This window comes from Syngnathus typhle, linkage group LG3, assembly GCF_033458585.1.
Source record: "Syngnathus typhle isolate RoL2023-S1 ecotype Sweden linkage group LG3, RoL_Styp_1.0, whole genome shotgun sequence".
NCBI classification, from domain to species: domain Eukaryota; kingdom Metazoa; phylum Chordata; class Actinopteri; order Syngnathiformes; family Syngnathidae; genus Syngnathus; species Syngnathus typhle.
The window spans coordinates 9,344,945-9,369,631 of NC_083740.1; the positions used below are offsets into that span (position 1 = coordinate 9,344,945).

The 24,687-nt window shown below is 39.7% G+C and overlaps 1 protein-coding gene across 5 annotated transcripts; it reads right to left on the reverse strand.

Moving 5' to 3' along the window:
- Nucleotides 1–546: 546 nt before the first annotated feature.
- Nucleotides 547–23,468, reverse strand: LOC133150841 (glucagon receptor-like). 5 transcript variants are annotated; one of them, XM_061273405.1, is made up of 11 exons: nucleotides 23,261–23,468; nucleotides 9,108–9,258; nucleotides 8,937–9,033; nucleotides 8,741–8,848; nucleotides 6,644–6,732; nucleotides 6,335–6,438; nucleotides 5,974–6,130; nucleotides 5,133–5,292; nucleotides 4,826–4,886; nucleotides 4,584–4,653; nucleotides 547–3,301 (listed from the first exon to the last, which is right to left on the reverse strand). In XM_061273405.1, the coding sequence occupies exons 2-11, from the start codon at nucleotides 9,159–9,161 to the stop codon at nucleotides 3,194–3,196; spliced, it is 1,008 nt and encodes a 335-aa protein (XP_061129389.1). In that variant the 5' UTR covers nucleotides 9,162–9,258; nucleotides 23,261–23,468; the 3' UTR covers nucleotides 547–3,193. The 5 variants fall into 5 exon arrangements, with proteins under 5 accessions (XP_061129389.1, XP_061129388.1, XP_061129387.1 ...); XM_061273404.1 differs by having other exon boundaries at nucleotides 551–3,301; nucleotides 8,741–8,851; nucleotides 23,261–23,467; XM_061273403.1 differs by having other exon boundaries at nucleotides 556–3,301; nucleotides 6,335–6,441; nucleotides 23,261–23,465.
- Between the last annotated feature and the right edge of the window lie 1,219 nt (nucleotides 23,469–24,687).

A 24,687-nucleotide genomic window follows, 5' to 3' on the forward strand; every position in this document is an offset into this window, starting at 1 on the left:
GGAGCTTTCACAGACCACAAACCATTTGACATCATATCATGAGCAAACTAGGTTACCTAATAAAAGAGAATGTGGTAACAACTTCAGAGTAACGTAACATAATTTTCTAAAGAGGATGTCCTGAGGGGGTCAGCAATTTCGCAATGTGACCTTTGTCCTGCTAACGGAATTTCTGTTTGCAGTCCTCTGAGCCTTTACAGCAGTACCGCTGACAATCATAATGGTCATCTCGGATAGATCTAAATTCTGCACATATTTAAACCAAGTCAGATTGAAATGAAAAGTCATTATATCTTTTTAAGATTGGAAATTGCACGTTTTGTATTTGTGGGTATAATAGATAGAAACACTGAATAGGGCTCTTTACTAAAATAGAATCCGAGTGCATGTGCCTTTACTACATCAATAAAACACAGCATGTGGTGTGTATTCCATCCAAGATAAATACTTTCTCCTGTGAAGTGTATATTTACTTTGAGCAGCCGAAACACATTACTCTCCTGGTCTATAACTCTAACTCAGGGGTGGGCAAACTACGGCCCGCGGGCCACATCCGGCCCACGGGACCGTTTAATCCGGCCCGCCAACCCTGAACAAATTGTATTATTAAACCTTTTTTTTTGGGCCATTTTGCCTGCAATGACTGCGTTTTCCCAGTAGATGGCGAAGCGCTCGCCTGCGCATTTACTACCGGAAGCCGTGTCAGAAAGCTCGGTGCACACTCACAAGTGCGTGTACGTACTCAGTAGTACGGACTTGGCGCACTCTCGCTCTATTCGTATCAGTCCCGAATTTAGAGCGTGGGCTTTGACGACAGCATTCTTATAATTCGCGCGCTGAGCTTTCAGATGCAGTTTTGCGCTAAAGCCACCCACAAACCTTCCCCTGGAATCCTTCCATTAAAATGAGTGGCCCGAAAAAAAGAAGTGAGTGCCGAATGTTAAAAAAGAGTGGACAATTTGGCTCGACGTACGCGACGTGACGTTCAGCCACATCAACATCAACCCGTCACAGATCAAGGTAAACGGACCAACACCTCGGATCTCGCCTAAGAATTGCCACAACAAATTTTACTCCAGACTATGACGCACTAGCAAAAAAGGGAGACCAACAACACTGTTCCCACTGAAAATGAACGGGAGGCTCTCAAGTTTATTGTAAAAAAATGCATTTTGAATATGATTTGTACACATAGCAGGGATTGAAACTAGCGACCATTCTCATTTTCAAACAATGCAGGATGCTCAAGGACATTGATGCACCCCCTATTTGCGACTAATCTTAACCTGTAAAGTTCTTAAGGCTTACTTTAAGGAGGTGTTTCCCGTTTCCTCACCTCTGTTACCAGGTGTTTGCGAGTTAAAACTCTGCTCTGATTTTCAGATACCCCTCACCGTGTTGCTGTTTTGATTACTTTATTTGGATGTATGCTTTCACCGATTCTTCAAGATGATATATTTGGTCAGAATGTTTGCCGTTTGATGTGATCTCATAAGATAAACATCTTTCATTAATCTGACCTGCAGGCACTGAAGTGATGGAGATTGTTATTCATAATAACAGTGTCGTATTTTATGAGAATCACTGATAGCAGTTTTTTAGTGAATTATTATTTTTTTAATGCTGTTAATAAATGCATTTGTTTTCAAAAAAATTGTTTGGAATATCCATGCTTTACTACCTACTAAAGGCCAAGATCTTTTATGCAATGACCTTTACAGGTCGCTTATATGACTTCACACAACGCCTACGTCCATCTGCTCCTTGTCCGGCCCTCCGGTCCAAATTTAGAACCTAGTTCGGCCCGCGAGTCAAAAAGTTTGCCCACCCCTGGGCTAAACCATTGAAGTGTCTGCAAGACAGTTGCCTCACGGCTCAGGTTAGTCGTTCCCATTTAATACATGTGTACTATACTAATATAGGCTACAGCTGTTGGCTGCGTGCCATTTGGGGTACATTCTCGTGTGTGCTTAAGTCAGGAAAGGCGCACAGCTGCACACTTTTCTGGCTGCTCAGATCCTCCCGTGGACTTAAGTGTGTTACTTATACACTATAAATAAAGGGAGTGACCCTGAAATGAGCATTCTTGAGCCCTCCTCTTGATACCTCACTTATGCCGCCTTCTCTCATAGACTGAGGTGCCTTTCCTCTTGCACACTCCAGAGGCTGAGTAAGGCCAGCGCCCCAAGGTGAAACATCATATTGAATGTTTGGAGTCATTACAGCTGTCACAGTCGCAGCTGTCACCCGCCGATCAGCTGACTCGAGCTTCAGCGTCTCAGGGGTTCACCGACTGCACTAATGTGTCCCGACAACATTATGTCCATGGCCAAATATTAACATTTAGGGCGAAAAAAGAAGAGTTCAGTGCTGGGGACTTTTTTTGTATCACCTTTTTGCAGGCTGGGTCTTTGAACGCGTTGCTCACCAATAATTGGAGTCCTCGTAATGGAGCCATTAGTCAGATTTGAATCATTTGCTTTCATTTAATCTATGCTGATCGAAATCCGTTAAAGTGGCTCACTCACGGGAGAGGCACGAGCAACACAAATGTGTGCAAATGCATGTTGCTCTAAACCAGCGCTCAGTCATGAGCACAGCTTGAATCTTATTAAGTTATTTTTATTGGATTTAGCAAAATGCAAAAACAGATGCTCCCTCTAAGTAGTCTGTGACCATTCAGATAACTTCTAGATCTACAATGCAAGTTAATGTCACACTAAAATTTAACTTAACAAATGCATTTTTATGGAATTCACAGCTCTCATGGAAACTCCACGCTCTGGAAATTGGGGCCACCTTCACGGAAGCACGCCTCTTTGGTGGCCGTACACAAACTTCCAACTTACGCAAGGAAGGTGTGTCAGATGTCTGGATGGAAGAATAGCCACAACTTGAAGGTGTGCTAGCCAGGCGTGTAAAAAATAAAGACTTAAGCACAAACAGAATAAAATCGGCCTTAGTTAGGAATAGTATGTTTTATCCTCTTTATTTGAATTCGGTTGCATGTTTTTTGTTGGAATGTTGCCTTGTGGCTCACTGTTGCAAGCCATAGGTCATCTGCCCAAGGCAATTATATCTACATCTGACATCAATCTTAGGGAGTTGTCAATTATTTGTGAAAAATTACTATTCATGGTCTGGTCCGATCCCTTTCCCCCATGAATAGCAGCAAGTCGACAATGAAATTACATTAAAAAAAAAAATCTAACCTGAATTTGTAGTCTGTGTATCTCATCTGATGAGCTCTGAGTTTAGACATCAAGATTTTGATGATTCGTACAAAAATGAAGAAATTTATCTGCAATGACAATAGACAGTGACTGTATCTGGGTTCCTTTGATTTCATAACACTTACACTTACTCCCAGTACTTCCTGTCCAGTTTCACATGCAACACAAATGCACTTGCACATACGCAAACACAGAGTTACCATGGAGAAAAAGAACAACATGGGTAAATAGATACACATACTCAAATACTCATTAACAGTCCATATGATCTCGAAAAACACACTACATTAATTACTGGAAAATATCTTTTCATATGTGAGTCTGTGTGTAAAAATTGTGCCTTTCATGGGAAATGTTGTTCGGGTACACTTCCTAGAAACGCTCGAAATGTGATTGGTCAAGTGGACACAAAAACACATTGAATCTTGAATCTGTTATAAACACACCAACATAAACACAAGTGGAAAGCTAACAACATGCGCTTTCTATCAATTAATGTGGGTTGTCATTCAGAGAGGGTGCTTGACTGTCTGCGGTGTGTGTGTGTGTGTGTGTGTGTGTGTGTGTGTGTGTGTGTGTGAGTACGTGAGTGTGTGCATGTGCCCATTTTGCTGTGTGTGGCGTTACTTTGTTCCATTTCCTTATGCAAGATATCATCATTAGTCTAATTACAAGAAGATTGATTATAAGCGTTGCAGTTTGAGATGATATCATAACAGCCACCTCGTAATGATTTGTAAATGTTGTTTTGTCACATGGCAGTAATCATGTTAAAATGCCACTTAAACTTGTTCTTCAATACGTAAAATAATAAGAACCTATTTTGTCAACACCATATTAAAATTTGGATTTTCAACCTGATTCCTAAGGAACCGCTTTACCGTATTTTCCGGACTATAAGCCGCACCTTCAATGAATGGCCCATTTTAAAACTTTGTCCTTATATAAGGCGCACCGGACTATAAGGCGCACCATTAATGCATCACGTCAGATTTTTAATACAAACCAAATCATTCTCCATTTTATCTTTTTTATTTCAACTTCAGAGGCAACAAATTACTTTATAATCACAAAATAATGATCCATAGTCTTTTTGATTCATGTTTCATAGTCTTCAGCGGGCCACTTATGATTGAATTCGTGACACAATGCTTCGGACCAGTTTAGATTTAGGAATTTGGTCCATATATAAGGCGCACCGGACTATCAACACTGTCAGCTTTTGAGAAAATTTGAGGTTTTTCCGTGCGCCTTATAGTCCGGAAAATACGGTACTTTTTTTCCTGCCATCTGTACTTGATTCACATATTGCCACACAAAAACAAAGATAGACACAGTGAATAGACTTACCAGGTAAGCAACCAATATCGGGGAACGAATGATCCACCAGAATCCCATGTTAATATTTCTCTCCCAGCACCTACACACACAAATACACAAACGCACACACACAAAGGCATGCACACACATACAAAAGAAACACAGACACGCTTTAGTCGGTGTTTTAGTAGGATCTGTGCATACATGAAATTAACATTTCTGCTAAAGGTAGATTAGAGAGGCATACAATCCCATTGAAAAACATGACTCACTCTTCATTCTCATAGAGGTACTTCACTGTGATCCAGGGTGAAACAAATACGAGCGGTGCTCCTGAGAATGAAGGAGAAATGTCAGGGTTGGATCATCTAAAGAAAAACATTATAAAGGCATAAAAAGGAACACATCATCGATTAGCCCTCATTGAAGAACTTTTTTTACTGGGCCTACTTGCATTTTACAAGCCTACCAAAAATTCCAAAATAATTTTACTCCAGTTTATATGATACATAACCATGCCAGTTAATGATGACTCAGAGAGTATTATTATGTGATAATGCGAAAAAAAATGCTATTTACCCCAACCGATGGCCATGTAAATGTAAAAGTACTTCTTCTCACTAAACACGGTGATGACGAGCAGACTGTGCAGATAGATGCCCTCTACCAGCAGCCAATAGTTGTTGGCCATCACGGTGTACTGCATCATCACCATAGCGCCCCGACACCACATGACAGCCTGCACAGTAGCGGGGGACAAATACGTCAAGAACTGCAACCATGTTCAGTCTTGTGCTTTCATTTTGTTCTTGCTCATTCATCAGAGTCAATTGCCTCATGATCATGGTCATTTCAGTGTGATCTCAAAGGAATGTGTGTTTGTGTGTCTGGGGTTGCAGTACGCGCGTGTGTGTGTGTGTGTGTGTGTGTGTGTTAGTGTGCACATGTCACTTCTTGTTTGAATAGTTACATAATAAAAACAACAATATGAAAAATTTACATTAAAATAAAATTGCAGCAAAAAGGCGAACTGTCATTGCTATGGCAACCCCTATTCACTTATTTAAGTGGTCTACATTATCAGTGAACCAAGCAGGGCTGCTGTCAACACTAATAATGTATGCATTATAAATGTGTGTGTGCAATAAATAGTTCAAATGTTCAAAACGTTTATTTTTTTTTTGCTATTTGATGGTCTTTTCCTTTTCCAATGTAGCTTTAAATATAGTCAATCCTACACCAAGATGATTTTTTGTTATTTTTGTTTGATGCTTATTATAAATTCGTCTCCATTGGGACCTTTGATTTTATTGACCAAAGTGCTTTAAGTGAATTTTATCTCCTTGTAATGTCATTAAATGAGCTTAACTGCCAAGGTACCAAATTCTCCTAGAGGCTGCTGTGATGCGAGTTCTCTAACCGGTATGTTGATCCAGGTTTGAACCCGACTTTCACCACTGCCCCTGGGGTCCAACGTAAGGGTCAGCAGGGCATCTTTGACCAGAATGGACACGGCTCTCAGGATGAAGGAGGCAAACAAGTTCATGTGGATGTTGTTCCTCATGCAGTGCAGCTTCCTGGTGTAGAGTTGAAACTGTGTGATAAGGTTCAACTCATCCTGCCACTTTTCTTCTCATTGCAACCCTATCTAGTGGGATCTCAGTCCTCATACCTGACTCCCGTCTAAGATTAGTTTCTAGCTTCCATTGTTCTGGCTAAGGTTTATGATTTTACAACTGTTTCTTCCTCCTACACTTGTTTTGTTCCACTGGATATTTTACCTGAAGCTGATGAGGATTCCCAGGGCCAGTAACAGAGCTCCCAGAGAAAGTGAGTATCCCACAGTATACATGATCCGAAACTGACTGAGGATGCGACCATACTGCTGCTGTAAACAAAGCAGAGGTGGGGCTTTATCATCATGCAAAGCTTTTACTCCCTATAGAAAAGAGCTGTATGAACAAAAATTTCACATAGACTTTATACTGCAGCCTATCCTAATATTAGCTGCCCATCTGTGATTTAAAACTGCCTTAAAGCAGTCACACATTAGCATGCATCATTTGTAACACGGACGAATGCGCACTCACCTGGCCAGGGTCATCCTCACATTCACTGGTATTCTTCTGGGCCCATCTACCATCTTTGCCACAGAATCTGTACACCAAACCCTGCTGGACTGTTCAAACAAGCACATACGTACATGATGAGGACCCCCACAATAAATTAAGAGACCACCCTTGTTCCTTCAATTTAATCTTCATTTTAAAAGCATTGTATAACTAAACGTACATTTGTTTGGACCAATGGAATAAAAATAGCTCAAGAGAGTTGAATTTAAGAGCTGATAGAGACATTTTCTAAAACCAAAATCACTTTATCAATTCTTACACAAATAGCTTGGCAATGTAGTGCCAAAAATGATACTTTAAGGCAGTTCACATTTGATATACAATAAAATGAACAAAACATTGAAGCAAACAAGGTGATCTCTTTTTTTATGTGGCTGATTGCATCAATATAACAATTCAACTTCTTTTGTATTAGATTTTAAAATATACAGTAGTTTTGCATAGAACAGTCAACTGGGATTTTATGAAAAAACTTAAAGTCAAAATAAAACACATAAAAACATGAACATAGACATTAAAAAACTAAATCATCATATAGACGTAGTCCTTGAAATTATATACTGTAATTTTCGGACTATAAGTCGCACCGGAGTATAAATCGCACCAGCCATAAAATGCCCAAAAAAGTAAAAAAAAAAACATATATATGTATATAAGTCGCTCCTGAGTATAAGTCGCCCCCCCCCACCCAAACTATGAAAAAAAACGCGATTTATAGTCCGAAAATTACGGTATACTTATTAACTCAAAAGCATATTCATCATCACCATAGTGTGAAGCTTGACCAAGTAATTAGGTAATGACATGGTAACAATAGTCTCTATATGAGCTCTGGGCTCCTTTCAGCCACATTGACTCAAAAGGACCGACACAAACTAAGCGTGCAACTGTGAAAGAAAGCCTTCGTTTCGATAACTCGGATTTTCTGGACTTATTCAATTGCTACATTTGTCCATGCTCATGAAAGACACGGACAAGAGATGACCCTTTTTCTAAAGTGAATTATCCATCCAAGCATTATGTTTTCTATACCACTTATCCTGCTCAGGTTTGCAAGAAATCAAATCTTCTGTGAGTTTTTGGACTACAGCCTGGACTGGATTCCAGTCAATCTCAGGGCACATGTAGAAAAAGATGATCTTAAAAAAATATAAAAAGTCTTCATTTTAGAACATTCTTTTTTGGTGTTTTGTTATCTTCTGTCCTTGCTTCTCCCCCAAAACACTGGCCTTGGTGACAAAATAGAAAACCGATTCCACTGTTAATGTTTGGAAGTCAAGAAAGTGGAGGACAAGGAGAGCCGCTACTTATTCTCAAACAGCTCAGAGTCTGAAGAAATAAGCCAACTGCATTAAGAAGAGTAAAATCGTTTTTCCACTAACAGAGAATTAATTAGTGTCGCTCTGTGATTCCCAACCACTGTGCCACATCCTAGTGTCCATGATTGCCATGTGCCGCAGATAATTACCCAATGACAATTATTTAGTCAGAGAATGATTCATTATTATCACAAAAATATTTAAAATTGTACATCATCTACTTCCACTGACTGGGAAGAAAATCTCCCACAACGACGCCCATTTCTCTCTGCGCATGTCTACAAAACAATCAAAAGAACGAAAACCACTCATGTGCAAAACCATCTTAACTTGAGCTGACTATGAAAATAGGGCTCTTATGTACATAGAAGAGTATACATTCATCCTTTTTGTGGATTATTTTTGTGGAAGGACAAAACATTGCCAGTCTTATTCAAAGGGTGTCAGCTTTGACACAAAAAATCGGAAGTATATGGTGATCCTGAATGTAGTCTGTTTATTTAATCACTTTTGAGCCACTAATTCTTTTTAAACAAAGGCTTATTTGAATTAATGAGTTATGCAAATTAATCGTAAATATTTTGATTCTCTCTCCGTCTTCATTATTCTCCAATTCAAATCAACAGCAATTGTTTTGATTCCTTTGCCGTCTTCATTATTCTCCGCCTTCACCTTTGAGCACAAAGATGGCACACACTCGCACATTTCTTTTGATGCCATTCAGAAAAACACCGACCTTTATAATGCCATGGCAAGAACCAAGGGCACGAGACATTGACTGTGGTTCCAGGGAGTCCATCAGGCCAGCAGGCATACTGGTCAAAGGTCCTATTACACACTGCCCCTGCTGGCATCACAGCACGTTAAATTGGCAAAAGCAGTCGTTGCATTCGTCTGCATTCTTTCCAAAGCAGTGGGAGAGAAGGGCTCACCTGTTGTGGGGGGTACAGAGTTTAAAAAGTCTAAACACTGGTTCTTGTAGCTGCTCCACTGTTCCTTCAGACGCTCTAGGGATGTGGCTGAAGACACCTGTGGCAAGGGTTAATGTCCTGACCTTCGCTCGAGTGTGATTGTGGAGCTCAGAATCAGGACGGAGGTCGTACCTTTGTGCAGCTGCAGAGCACGAGCAAGGCCAAGAGGAGACCCACCTGGGACATCCCACTGAAGCTGGGAGGATGAAGGAAGGTGGGGACGAGAACACAGAGGAGGAAGCCCCACACATGAGGCGCTCCGGGCCCGATTTCACTGTCGGTCCTGGACACACCATGGGGAGCGAGTTGTCAGACAGCACGGATAAGAATCACAAATAACAGCAGAGAAGAATTTGGAGGCCCCACGCCGCCGGTAAGATGATTTAATGGTTTAGGTCCTGATTAAATTAAAGAAATTATCATGAAACATAAAGAATGTAGAGTTCTGAGGTCTGCAGACTTGGGACAATTAGTTAAGCCCAGAGTTCAAAGCAAACATGGTGAAGCAGCATTTGGCTGTTATGCTGCGCACAAATGTGAAGTGAGTTCAGGACCAAGTACATATTTATAAATCCATACCTATGATTAACGTCTTTCAAAGCATTTTTAAAATACTTTTCTCCAAAAATCTCTTACACTGCATGTTCTATTTGTCATTTTAGTAAGCTACTTTCATTTCTTTACTTTGTGTTTAAAAATGTATTCTTTTCTATGTTAATGTTGCTAAATGTTTTAGGCTACTTTTAACTATGTGAAGCACATTGACATACATTTTGTATGTGCTTTTTAAAATAAAGACGCGTTGCCTTGTCTGATGTGACCCTCCGATTTTTGCCTACTTTTTCCCTCCCTTGAGAACGTCATTTGAAACTGTGCAGATGTGATTTTCTAGACTTCAACACATTCAAGAATTTCAAAAGGTTTTTGTGTCTTATGCTGATACGCTACTGGCCAAGGTTCCCCATTGGTTATGTTGACGTATAAAGTTGAGTCACGACTTTCCACTTTAAAAGACCCACTTCACTCATCATGCTGCATGTCTTTGTTCCTCCAAATGTAGTCTTTCACTGCTACCAAGGCTGGCTGACAATAAATATTATAATTGGCTAAAAAATAAAATAAAAAGTTCATTAGTTGAGTTAAGGTAAGGACATAAGTTATCCCAAATGAGACCAGGCTGAAAAAAAAAAGGGAATGGATGGCTACAAAAAAAAAAATACATGACTTTTACCAGCTATGCCTCTGAAGACAGGAGACGTGGTATGATTTAGAGACACTGGTCAGGCATCTTCACATACGAAGTTGGAGAACAAAACGGAATCTGAAACGTTTCTGCAAAAAACACCTTATGTGTGAAAACATTTTTGGCTAAAACGTTTCAAATTCCATTCTGTTCCAATGTGTTTGTCTTCACCTTTGTTTGCCCAGTCTTGACATTGAGACACACATCGACATCTCGATGCGTAGGCATCAATACCTATTCAGTCCCGGTAATTGTCACCTTCACTTCAAAACATCTTCGAGACAAATGTCAATGCGGTATTGTCGACTCCTGTAACATTCTACTTCTTCAAAACAACATGCAGTTCTTATTTGAAACACAAATGTCAATGACATGTTCTTACAGTTGATAATTTTCAGACAGTGCATCATTTGTTTGCAGACTGAAAAGGACCACAAAAGCATAAACAGAAGATGGAGCCATAAGATAGCTACGGATAAAGGTAACAACAATTTTATTTAGTCATGTTGCTATGGTCCCAAATGACAATTGCTTTTCAATCACAATTTTTAAACTACCGTTTAACATTAGGCTAATATTATCTTTCCAAACTGCAAACAATAATGTTACATTCGATTGCTCCTTTTCCCAAACAGTGATTTAAGGAAGTCATCATATCCGTTTAGGATATTGCTTCTTTTTCAGCCTAGGGCATGCAACATCGTTTTAAAAACAGCACAAATTGCATAATGAGCACATCTTCATTTTATGCACTGCAGTTTGCAATGACTGAATGTCATTTATGAGGTAATGTGTGCCTAAGTTCAAAAAGAGTGTATACAAGCAAATGAAAGAAATAAAATGGGTACGAATAAGAGTCTGTATAAGAAGGATCACAAACAGTAACATCGATTTCTCTTTGTGTGCATATTGGTGAGTGCGTGGATCAAGGTGATCTGTTGGAAGGTTATCATCAATGAACCAGCATTTGGCAGAGCTTCATGCATTTGCATAGTATGTACGCACACATCCATATTACTTATAAAACATTTTTGTCGACGATTTGCAGTACCACCCAGACGGCAGTGATTGCAAAACTGGACTTGCATCCCCCATCATTTTAAATTTGATTTTGAATTTATTTTTTGGCTTGTCTTAATTGTTTTTATGTGTACGTAAGTGAGAATGGTTGGTCTATGATTGTTTATGTGTGTCCTGCGACAATTATGCAAATTTTTTGCATAAAATACAAATGTAAAGCAAAGCAGATGGAGTACAAGAAACAATTGTTTGACGCAGACCAGACGAAGCAAAAATCTGGCAAATAAATATACTTAGAATAAATAACTAATTAAATACAAAGTGGAAGGAGAGAGCTGGTTAGTGGAGATACAATTTTGCACTGCATGAGTAAACACATAAGATATCCAGGAAAAGTGAACTCTCACAAAATTTAGTAAGAACCACAATCATTTTTCATATCTAATGGCACAAAATTGGTAAAACTAAAATCAGCACAGTTTCCCGAGAATCATCAAACTCCTCATGGAAAGATTAAAATAATCAGCAGTCACATAAAGATAAATAGAGGGGCATCTTCCATTGTTGTCTTTTGCTTACTGTTCCTCTTCTTTGTTGAATTAATAGGCAGGTTTCATTGTGTCATGCTGGGCATACACTGTACATAACTGACTCAGCTATCCGCTTTCTATCCACACAGCCTGCAGTGAAAACACCAGCCACATCAGGGTTTACTGTTACAAACCATATTGTTGCTGAACTGAAACAAACCTTTCAGTGGAAAATTGTAGGGATTTCTTTTTCCGTTTGCCGGTGTCATGTCATGTTTAAAGGCAAGCGTCCAATCAATGGTTGTGAAGAACTTTTTAACAGTTTATCGTGAACGTAGATAAGGAAGGAAAACGACAGAGCTAAGATTAAGACAAAGGAGAGGAAGGTTTGCCCTGTTCCATACATTGTTAGTGTCCATCAAGAAGCCAGAAAACAAGCAAAAACGCAAGTTCAGATATTGGACAGACGTACACAAACATACCCGAATATATGTGTGGATAAGAGTGTGTGTCCTGTCTGTCATGCAATGCTGACCACATAATCTCAAGTGTGACAACTGCCAACATAAGGGACACAACAGTCCTTGTGAGTGTGTTCCTCTGTCTGCATGTGCATGTGTGTATGTGTGTGTTATTTCTACATACATGACAGCACATCTGCTGTTTAATAAGACAATCGCGGTACCCAGATGAAAACACACGCAAGATGTTGGACACAAACTTAAAACAGGGTGGGTGACATTGCACTGGAAAAAGCTGTTTTCATATTTGTAGGTCCATCGATTCAGTGCAGATTTGGATGTAAAATAAGAACGATTAGACATAAAGTCAAATGGGTTCATCACAAGCAATATTCAGCCTGAATAGAATGTCGCTTTTTTTACGACACAATTTTAATAAAATTGCGTCTTTACAACCGCGGTGGTTGTCTTTTCCATTACTGGTTGTTTGCGCAGGTGAATGACTGCCCAATTGCAAAAATATAAAAGTATACGAGCTGTGTCAGAAAGGTTCGAGGCTGGTGTCACAAACAAAAATAGATGTTTCAAAGCCAAGCTACATATAAAATGTTTTCCCCTTCCAAGTAATTGTGCTGTTGTGTGTGTGTGTGTGTATAAATAAACTTTAACGTCGACCTCTGAACTTTGTTACCTTCTTTGTCAGGCCATCAATCAATTAGCAGAGAAGGATATGCTGAGACCAACGAGAACAGAGTTGCTGAGGAACAACATCAGCAGTGATGAGAAACCTAGTAAGCAAACCCAGCATGACCCTCTGACTATCAACGGTGTTGCTGTGGAAAAGGTGAGCAAGTGCACATCAAGTGCCTGGACCAACGGCACCTCATCACGTGTTAGGAAAGCTGTCGTGCGGGTGATGCTTCTTCAGTCTGGGGGGGGTGGGGGTGGGCAGACTGACTGCAAAGTCTCAGGAGTCAAGACCAACATTCTTCTGGACTTTGACACACTCACAAGAGCAATTCTACATTTATGAGCGGCATATTTAGCTGACAATTCCAACTCTTGAGTTAAAGTTGGTTATATTTAGTTGTTAAGACATTTTATGAACTCAAGCGCTGTATCCAAGGAACAGCCTATGGTTCTAACAATATCCACTCATTCATTGATTTTTCATACTGCTGATCCTCACGATGGTCGTAAGTTTGCTTGAAAGCTCAAGTTTAAACTACGCAAATGAATTTGAGAGCCGGGATTCAAATGGCCTCACTAAGAGAAGGATGTGCTCATCACTAATGTGTCACCTGTAGTGACAAGAATTGCAGAGGCAATGACCCCCCCCCCCCCCCCCCCCCCCCCCCCGAAATATGAACTCCAGCAAGGTGCAAGGCCAGATAATTGATTTTTGGGTATTTTCTGATCTGTTTTTCCACATTTCCAACTGTCCTTGTTTTTTTATAAATTTGTTATGTGGAGTGCTGAGATATCCTTGACCCGTCCCGTGCCAACACCAAAAGGGAAAAAAAACTATCGGCACCACAGTTATCCTTGTAATGCTAATGATTTGAATTTTTAATCATAGTGTGACCATAGGTCATTTTAACTTGTCTTCTGATACTGCGCCCGCGTGTGCACATATTCACCAGCCAGTGTCAAAGAAAATGATTTTGCTGGCTTGCAGGGAACCAAGGACTCCAGTTTGAGATCCACTAGTTTAAATTCAAACTACCATTGTTGATCATGATAACATATGACCCTCAGGGGGCTTGTGACATTGAACGAAGTGAGTGCACCTCCCAATGACAAAATTTAAGCATGTGTTGGAGTACCCGCGAGCTCCACGTCTGCAATCCTAACCACTGCATCACCTTCAAGCTTTCCTCTACCCAACGTGTCAACCATTACTTTGTGTTGAGCAAGCGTACTAACTAAAAGTAATAAACTATATGAAACATGACAGAAATGCAAATTTATCCCCCTAAAGTGAATTAGTCATCAGTCCCGCTTGGAGATTGAATTGTATTGTCAGAGAATGTGTTACCATGGCAACAGGCAATGAGAAGTGCATGGAGTATGCAGTAGTTAAAATTCTTAAACTGACCATTTTATGGCTATTTTTTAATTCTCAAATGCTATCAAGGGTTCAATCAGCTCAACCCATTTTTATTTAATTTGACTTTTTACATTAGTTTTATTTCTTTCTAAATGAGTCATGTCTTTCTTAATGATTCTTTTTTAAATTTATTTTCTGAAAACAAAATTCGGTCATTAATTTTTCCTTTAATATCTTCTGTTAACTCAATGTGATTACATTGCAGGCTTACTTTCAATGCTTTCAGACTTAACTTCTCGATGTCTGTGTACCTATAATAAGTTGTAAAAAGAAATTGCTCTATAGATAAAAGTCACAAAGACAAAAAAAGCCTTTTTCTGTATACATTCTGAATATTATGATGAAAAAAAAACCCACACATTAGCAATAAGCTACATCTTCCTCAAACAAAAAGGAGACCTATTGTTCCTACAAAAAATTGTCCAAATTGTCTTGGAGTAAAGAATTCTGGAGGTTAATTAAGGAGTCTTAAAATATACGTTTCATTCATTGAAAACTCGAAAGCTATGCTTTTTCTCACTCCTTTCCGAATATCTTTTTTTCTCTCTCTTTTTTTCTCTGTTTATTTTGCTTCCTCAATTTCATTTGGTTTTATGATGGGATTTTGTCTGATAGCAAACGGGAAGCTCGGTATTGTTTGTGTATTTGAATGTTCGGAATAAAAGTTGTCAATCAATCAATCAATCAATCAATCAATCCATCAATATAAAAAATTGTCCAAAGGTGAGGATTTAAGTGTGAATGGTTTATACCCCGTCCCTTGTCAGCAAAGCCCTAAATGAGGATAGAAACCTTTGAGATGGAAAATATAATGTTTGATGCCTCCCTGAACAAATGAAGCGCTACGATAATCGACATTAGTTCACATGTTGGACTCTATGATGGCCCTTAAAATAACAAGTGGGCATGTGTGTGGCTAACAGCTAATGAAACTTAATTCTCCACCTAATCAGCAGTGATAAAGCGTGCACCCACTAACTAACGGCACACACGCACATGGGGGCGCGCTTGCATAATTTTCAAGCATATGTTCCCATGTATCCGATGCATAAATCAACAATCCTTCACCCATGGACATTAGACACACAAACACAAAACCTATTACATCTCATTTATATTATGCAGTGGCTTGCATGGCAGATGTGAACCAACAAAGTATTTGCAATATACAGCTGGTACCTTTTCACAGCACAATCCCATCTGATCACGTGAGATGTAATAAACTGAATTTACTGTCCTATTAATCCATCCAGCCAACCATTATCTGCACCGCTTGTCCCCACGGGGTCGCGGGCGTGCCTATTGTCATATTAATGTTCCGCAAAATAAATACATACACACATGCTTGAGGAGCGCATAGTTTGAGATTATAAGTGGTGTACTGGAGCTATCTAAAGTCTGTCAGCGCTTCATAAAGTCTGTATCCATATGAGTATGACTGATCAATACATACTGTATCATTTTTCACTTTGGGCTTGGCTGCAGGGAAAAAAAAAACTATTAGAGTGCATGCATAAAATGCCTCAATGCCAGACAAATAAATAAATAAGTGAATACATAAATAAATCATAATAATGATGTATTATTACTATTTTTATTACTATTATTCACAGGTTTGGGATTGACAGCTTCTGATTACACAAACCAAAGGTAAAAGTGTTCATTTTAAATGAAAGTAAATTGAGCTTCAAAAGCGTGTTGATGTGATCCCCTATAGCAGTGCTTCTCAAATGGGGGGGCGCGGTGCTATTCCTGGGGGGGTGCGTGTGACCCTGGGGAACAGGCTTGTTTTTTTGGCAGTACTAGAATAAAGTGTAATTGCGAATCTTCACAGCAGGGGGCAGTGGCGCTCTCATTGTTACTTCTGTGACGTTTGCGACAGTGCAACATTTTACGACTTACAAGACAAGTTAGGATAGTCACGGTGGGGAGGGGGGGGCGCGAATAGTTTTCTTCTTGCTAGGGGGGGGCGTAACAGAAAATAATTGAGAAGCACTGCCCTATAGCAATGCCTTCTAATATTGGTGGAACACCAAAAACATTTCGTAGCTCTACCATCTGTGCTGACTGTATTATTGTGTGTATTACTTACTAAGATTCACACCCTTAGGGAATTATCAAAGAAAACTATTACTTTTATACTACTAATTAAGATTTTTGCTTATTGCATTATTATGTAAATGCTACATTTTAATTGCTTCAATGTAAATAATTTTAATTGCCTGAATATAATGTGCAGCGCTACTGCTAACCTATCATGTGTGAAATTAAAGTAAGCATTTGTGGGGTATTTACTTTTGTCAGCGCGGTCGCTGTATGCGCCACATGTATGGATCTGTACATTCAACTAGTAAATTTAATTTAGTAATCTGGTGATGATGTGCTGCTCCCATGAGTGATAATGTTTGTCTTTTGATGGCTACAACTCGCTTCTTTCTCCGAGCTCGAGGCTGTTTATTAACAAGTCGCTGCTTGAGTTATTTCATCCAGAATTTTTTCTGCTATTTGCGTTGCAGAATTTATTTCACATCATCTTATTTCCTATTTTGTATATTTTGCTTGATAACACAAACTTGGGGTTGCACCTAATTTTATTGTATACACCCATCCATCTACTGTACCTATCTATTCTTTAAGTGAACGTTTAGTATGTTGTAAATTTCAATGCTTTGTGTTTTTCGACTTAAGAAAAAGACAAAAAGATTTTTGTTGTTCGTAAAGACTACCATTTTAAAGTTTGGGGTCACTTAGAAATGTCCTTGTTTTTTTAAAATAAAATATCTATTTTTCAATGAGGATGACATTAAACTAATCAGGAATACGCTCCATACATTGCTAATATGGTAAATGACGATTCTAGCCATAAACGTCTTGTTTTTAAATATCTACATTGATGCATCATTGTCCATTTCCATTGCGTTTGCTAATTGGACATGGCGCAGAAAATAATGCTTAAGTGGGGTTGTGGCGATTGCTGTGGATGGCCCCCAAAGATGGTGGCCCACTGCTCGCCCCTGTTTGTATAGATGAATGTAAATGAAGCTGCAGAAAAATAAACTAATATGACCACCGAGAATAATTTTCAGCATATTTCTGCAGTGCTCACACAATTGCCTTGTCTAACAGAGAAAAAAATAATTGGCATTGCATTACTCTGTGTGCTCCCCACTCTCTCTCTCGCTTCCTCTGAGGTGTGTAAATTCTGAAAGAATGTCACTGATCTGTCGGATTCCTCCATTCACTCAGCGTAACCAACATTGTTTGATTCTTTTCATTATAACCTGACCTGCAATTAGCAGCATTATTGGAAGTGCCCATTATGCAAGAGCGATAATGGCTGTCAAAACAACAGGAGCCATGACAACGAACAAGCAGCATGACTAAAACATTAACTGGGAGTAACTGAAAGACATGAAAAGTGATATCCCAGACGGTATAAATGTCTACTTGTCAAATCCGATCCATGTGCACTTGTTAGGAGACAGTCACATACTTGCACACAGCAGCCAAATTATCCATTCTCAAATCTTGTCTTGTGGGAGTAAAGGGCAACACTTGAGAAAATATCTTATGGTCATGTACAAAATGTCCCACTTGATTTATTTGCAGAGACTGCATTTGATATTTGTCTCTCATCATCTTCCCACTTATTCACCTGCCTTTCCATGTCAGCCATTCACACTATAGAATATTATGTCCTCTTATTACATCTTCAACTGTAATTACATGTTCCATGAATGTAACTAACGGTTCCTGTTCTAAGTCAGGCCTATCCAAAGATTTCCACCATTCCTCTGTTGGTTCTTTTTAAAGATATATGCCTTCTTTAATATACTTCAGAAAATACATTTCAAAAAATCAGCTAATTATTAAGTTCCAATTGGAATCCACAGAAATAAGACCACTACCTTCATGTCTATGTCAAAGTATTCTTATACTGTTGGTCAGGGATGGACAATGCCTCAGCTGCCATTGGGCCCCAAAACACACTGTAAGTAGCCCCTGGATTACCCCCCCCCCCCTAAATTATTCAATTCTTTATTTTTAGGTCGGAACGGTGACACACTGGTTAGCACATCCGCCTCACAGTTCTGAGATGTGGGGTTCAATTTCGGCTCTGGCCTTCCTGTGTGGAGTTTGCATGTTCTGCCCGTGCCTGTGTGGGTTTCTTCTGGGTACTCTGATTTCTTCCCACATTCCAAAAACATGCATAGCAGGCCTCCCCAAATTTGGATTGTTAGCGTGAATGTTTGTTTGTCTCTATGTGCCACAATTGGCTGGCGACCAGATCTAAGTGTACCCCACCTACTGCCCTAAGTCAGCTGGTATAAGCTCCAGCACACTCGAGATCCTCGTGAGGACAAGCGGTTTGGAAACAGGATGAATGAAGAAATATCTAAAAATATATCAAATATGTATTGACTGAAGTTTAAAGTTTCACCACTGACATTGCTTGGCAGACATTGCTTGGTTGCACTTATGCTGAGTCTTCTACTGCAACTTGGATTTGGAATGATATACAGGACAAACATTCAAAGAAGCGAAACCTAATAGTAAAAGAAAAATGAAGGGCCCCCCCCTATGGTGGCAGCAGTGCATGTAACTTCAGTCACTCCTCGAAAAGGTTAACGGGCAAATGCAAATCAAATCATGTGAAGGTAATAACACTTTAAAGCAGTGGATATTTGTACACAAACAGTGCAGTAGCACAAGAAGACAGACACACTCCATTTGCCGTGTATTATTCACACACAGTAAAATAAATAAATGAATAAAAGCATAATACACTGACGCCTCCCATAAAATCCAATAACAGCAAGACCGCAAAAGGTAAATTGTAATGCAGCGAGGGAACAATGCATATTTTTATAAAGTAAAATACTACTGAGTGCTGTGTCCATTATTCAAAAAACACACATAACAAAAGAACTCAGCCTTTCCATTAATTTCACAAGGGAAAAATTATTTGAGATTTAATGGACGCATCAGAGGTAAATGGCTTTATCAAATTTATGCTCAGAATGCGTGAAAGCATGTTGAGGAATAAAGAAAAGAGGTGATTTGAAAAGGAGCCATCAGAAAAATGGGAGAAACTGAGAAATGTAGTGGAGGACAGAAAGATGGTTCATTTCGAGCAAAGGGGAAATGTGAATAACGCCATTCCTCATCAGGCAGCAAAGATGATCACGACTATGGAGCGAAGAGGACACATGAGAGACTTGGATGCAAAGAGAGGTGAGATGAGGTGACAGATGACGCAGGTGCATCATGAATGTGACAGAGATTTTCCAGCTTTTCCATTTCACTGGCAGGCAGAGGCGTTGGCGAGCACAATGAGGATTAGATTTGTGTGGAGTAGTAACAATTTTGGCAAACAAACAACGTGTAACACATGCGCAAACATCATAACACATTAACATGGACCGCCTTGACTACATTATAACAGAATGTGCTGTCATGAACTCGTGCTACAACATTTTCCAGGTCGGTATTAATTTGCATATTCCAGAGGGCAAACGGAGCAGTGGTTGAGAGCATTAAGCAGACTCAACAAGTGAACTGTTGTCATTCCGATAACGTTTGCAAGAAAGTAACGTAATCCTCAACATGGGGTCAAGCACAAGCTATAAATAGTCATTTGTAGGATTTAAATACCCTTTTTAATTGCATAATGTTGCAAGATGAGATTATGTTGCAGACTCAAATGTGCTCACAAGTACAATTCTAGATCGCCAAGCAAGTGTAAAATATGTTAATATCTAACATGGAATGTGCCTCATGAATGTCATTGCTATCAAAAAAAATTAAACACTGTAAACCATAAAAAAAAATTGTTAATAAGGGAAGTGAATGACTTGAATGAGCTGCGGCTTCTTTTCTATCAGTTTTCTGCTCGTGTAAAATTATGAATTTCAGCGATTGCCTGGGCACAGATTTACATAACTATATATAGAGATATGAAAATGCACCTCAATTTCACTAGTGTGGAAAAAATATATATCCTGCAAGTCTCTTTCTCTTTGCTGCACGGCAACGGGCAAACATGACTTCCTTTTCCCTGTGGTCATTTACAGACAAATTAGTGACATCAGCTTTGGACTAGGAGGAACATTATTAATGTGATTTTGTCATGAAGAGACACGTGTGTGTGTGTGTGTGTGTGTGTGTGTGTGTGTGTGTGTGTGTGTGTGTGCGTGTGCGTGTGTGTGTGCGTGCGTGCGTGTGTTCATGTGTGTGCAACTGTGCATACATGCATGCACGCGCGTGTGAGGGAGACAACATGCGTCAAAGGCCAGTCTCAGTCTGTGTTGATTAAATAAACAATTCTGTTTGTAGCGCAGACCTTCTCTCACCACGCATGCATTGAACATACACACACGAGCATAGCACGCCTCTTTACTGTACTTGTCACTAAAAAGTTGTTTTTCTAAAGCGAGAATAATGGAGAAAAGGAAGGAATCCAACCTGCAATCCTAATACTGCATGTGCAACAAATGTATTCATCCATCCTCCATACTGTTCATCCCATTCAGGGTCACGAGATGCTGCGCCAGCTGACTTCAGGCAAAAGGCGGACGCTGCTTACGCGCTGACCTGGTTGCCAGTCAGGCAACAGGCACATATAGAAAAAGACAACCTTTTTCACTCACATTCACACCATCACGGGATGGGAAACGTAGCAATGTTGATTATGGGCACCACTAGACCATCATTGACTAGATCAAGCTCATCATGGCTAAGTGTAAACAAGCAACAACTCAGGAACAATGAAATAAACACTTTAACCAGCATTAACACTGCGCGCTTGTCAATGATATAGTGACTTTGCGTAAGAGAGGCGTGACAAGAGTGCTCATGCATGATCAGTCAAGCAGAACCGGAACACACTAATGAATAAAGAACAGAAGCAGATCAAATGGAAGATCAGACAAAGAAAACAGATATGAAATATTCAGGACAAGCTTTCACATGAGTCGGTTTCACATTCCAAACACATCAGCAAGGCTGCGAAGCCGCTGCAAAAAAAACCCCCAAAACAATCAGCTTTCAATCAGCAAGAACTACAACAACATTTTCGAGTGCAATTGCGTGTTGTACTGTGTTTCTTTTTTTTTTTCGAACTGGCAAGTACAATAGTGGAGCATATTCTGTTATGCTTGAACAGTAGTATGTCTGAAGTGACTAGCAGTAATCGTCAAACTGCTTATCGATATTCTGACAAGAGCAGATGTTGCAGCTTTCAATCATGAGTTATATCATATCACACATATCACGTCAGGTATTTCACAGCGGGAAGATCAAATAACACCAGGAGTGATTACCGACTATTCAGCAGTGGACCGTGACATCAGGCATGTACAATAGAAATAGAGAATATTCAGTGAGGATATGATAGAGTTAAAGAGCTGCTACAATGGACCGACCTTGGCTATTCACTCATCTCCTGTGCTATGTTAGTACTTTAACGTTCATGTCACCATAGAATACTACCTTGATAAATAAGTTTAACTTTTATATTAATTCACTATTTCCCATTGAAATGATCTGAAAAAGAAATACCATTTCTCCTATTAGTATTAAGCACAGAGTGACTGACCTATTCAATAAAGAAGCGAAAGTGTGGCTTTCATTCGCCCTCCCACCCTTCACTCAGCAAGTATGTATATATGCCAAAGTAATTTCACTCAATAGGTGATAGAAAAGCAGCAAATTTAAAAAAAAAAAAAATGTATTTCGAAGAAATGGACACTGTGGAGTACAATTGACAGCAGACAGAGCATTAGCAAATCCGTTTCTGCCTTCTGCCATGTCAAGGACTACTGAGCATCCTACACACTACACACTTCAAAGGGAAGGACATGTGCTGTTCTGTGTGGCGGAAAATTGAGACATCTGTGTTCATTCCCACAACAGCGCAAAATACCCTGTTTTTGTCTGCGTCAAGCTGTGTGTATCTGCAAAAAAAAAAAAAAAATCATTCTTGCCTGCAGTCTGCGGAAAAAAAGCCCTCTGGGGCACTTTGAGATTTTCTTTTCGATAAAAGGTGCTTCATAAATTAGATGTATTATTAATCATCATCATTATAAATCTGTGGTAGAAATGAGACGGAGATGTGTCCCACAGCTCGTATCAGGCTGATAGATAGGCTCTGCTGACAACCGAAGTTGGTTCAAACATTAATAGACTCAGAGATCAAAGGAGCAATCACTCGCTTGCCTTTTGTCACCACTCTCTGCCCCTGTCTGCTTATGGATCAATAAAATTCCATCAAAAACTTAGCTTTTAACTTTAGCAAGACATTATGAACATTAGACAATTGGTGCACTTTGCGCCTATTTTTAAGACTCGTATACACCAATAAGTTCCAAGCGAGTGCGTGCGTGCGTGCGTTTCTGGCAAAAAAAACTTGAGTGGAACGCAGCGGTTTTTGCACAATCCTGCAGACTGGCAGAAAGGCCGGTTGTTGTCATGTGGGTAACAACAAAACCTCTTTGGACAAGGTTATTAAAAACGTCTTTCCCCATGTGATGACAATTTATAATTTATATTAATGTTGTCATGACAACAAAAATAAATAATGATAACCACTCTGCCCAAATCAAGTCCTGCTTGAGGAAAAGAAAAGCAAAAGGAATTGCATGATCAAATAGATCGTCTTATGATCACATGATGATCGGCATTGAACAAAAGGGTATTTATTTCATTATCAACTGTACAGTAATGCGAGGCAACCCGCAATCTGTTATAATAGCAACAATACCACTCGTGAAGCAATAACCTTCGCCATGTGGACTTGCATTAGACAAAGTTTTAATCAGACCAAGGAAAGTGATCTATTCCATTTTAGTAGCCTACATTCGGTCCCATTAAAAACATACACAAAATGTAAATGTTCAATGAAAAATAAGACTTTTTCTTACCTAAGCTTGCTGGTGTCCTCTTGCACCCCGGGGACACAGACACCTCCAGAGGTCCATCACACACCAGGCGCAGTCCGAGGCACGCAACCAAGACGCATCACCAAGTGCAGGAGTAAAAAAAAAAAAAAGAAAGAGAGAAAGAGAGAAAGAGAGAAAGAGAGAAAGAGAGAGAGAAAGAGAGAAAGAGAGAAAGAGAGAGAGAAAGAGAGAAAGAGAGAAAGAGAGAGAGAAAGAGAGAAAGAGAGAAAGAGAGAAAGAGAGAGAGAAAGAGAGAAAGAGAGAAAGAGAGAAAGAAAGAAAGAAAGAAAGAAAGAAAGAAAGAAAGAAAGAAAGAAAGAAAGAAAGAAAGAAAGAAAGAAAGAAAGAAAGAAAGAAAGAAAGAAAGAAAGAAAGAAAGAAAGAACTGACTGACCTGTGTCGTTATTAAATTAACTCTTCTGAGCTCTATTTCAGTGTCTTGAAACGCTTTTTCTGGTAATGCACTCGCAAATGTTGCAGAGGGTTTGATGAAGAGTCTTGGCGCGTTGCACTCGAATACGATATCTGTCAGAGCAGGCAAGACATTTAAGAGGATTCCCGGCTACTACCTTCAAAATAAAAGGTAGGGTGCATTTGTTGTGGCTTTATGCTCTGATACACTGTTGTAGTGTTGTCACTAACCGTGGGTTGCTTACTGGTTGTTTCACCAATAATACACGGAGGCAAGGATGCAGTACAAGTCGATCTTTTACTGCCCGCTCAGTCAACATCTCCCCCGACTCTCAATACAGACAGACCACACAGTCGAGCACCGAGTGCTCGATTCCAATCTACCACATCCCTCTTTTCCAACTGAGAAGTAGCTTATCTAGTATCGGTTACCTTAACTCTTTGGTATCAACATTGATCACAATTTCGACATGCATATATCAATTACAAACAAATCATGTTTCAACAACCCTAATGGCTTTCAACAATCTTTTTTTTTTTTTCCTTCCGAACCTATAACATTTTATAACACTTCACGATAAACACAAAACATCCACACTTTAATTTCTCCATCACTTTCTTTCTTAACATTGAGTAACAACATCACTTTGTCATTCAGTGTACCTGGCAGGGCGCCTAACTGCTCTGCCACTCCTGGTATAGCATGTGGGCATGCTGTCCACAGGCACAGGACAAGGGTTGCGTGGTACCGGTTCCAGTGGTGGTGAGTCCACTGTTGCAGTAGCCTGAGTATGTTGAAACTCAGAGTCCAAATGTTCATCAGGGTGAGAGTCTTTGAACAGGCTTGGGTGTATCTTTCTCAGATGTCGCCTGTTCCTCCTGCGTGTCCTCCCTGCCGGTGTCTGTACAGTGTAGGAGCGTGGTTCATCTCGCTGCCTGATGACAACCGCTGGCTCCCAGCCGCGTCGCGTCTGCATGTGCACCGTGTCTCCTGGGGT

Excerpts from the sequence above, each read along its gene's own strand:
- LOC133150841 (XM_061273402.1), bottom strand. The coding sequence starts at position 9,161 with ATGTCCCAGGTGGGTCTCCTCTTGGCCTTGCTCGTGCTCTGCAGCTGC. Across the intron at positions 8,852-8,936 it reads CTCTGTACCCCCCACAACAG|CAGGGGCAGTGTGTAATAGG; the intron begins GTGAGCCCTTCT and ends CTGTGATGCCAG. Across the intron at positions 5,293-5,973 it reads AAACCTGGATCAACATACCG|GCTGTCATGTGGTGTCGGGG; the intron begins GTTAGAGAACTC and ends GCTACTGTGCAG.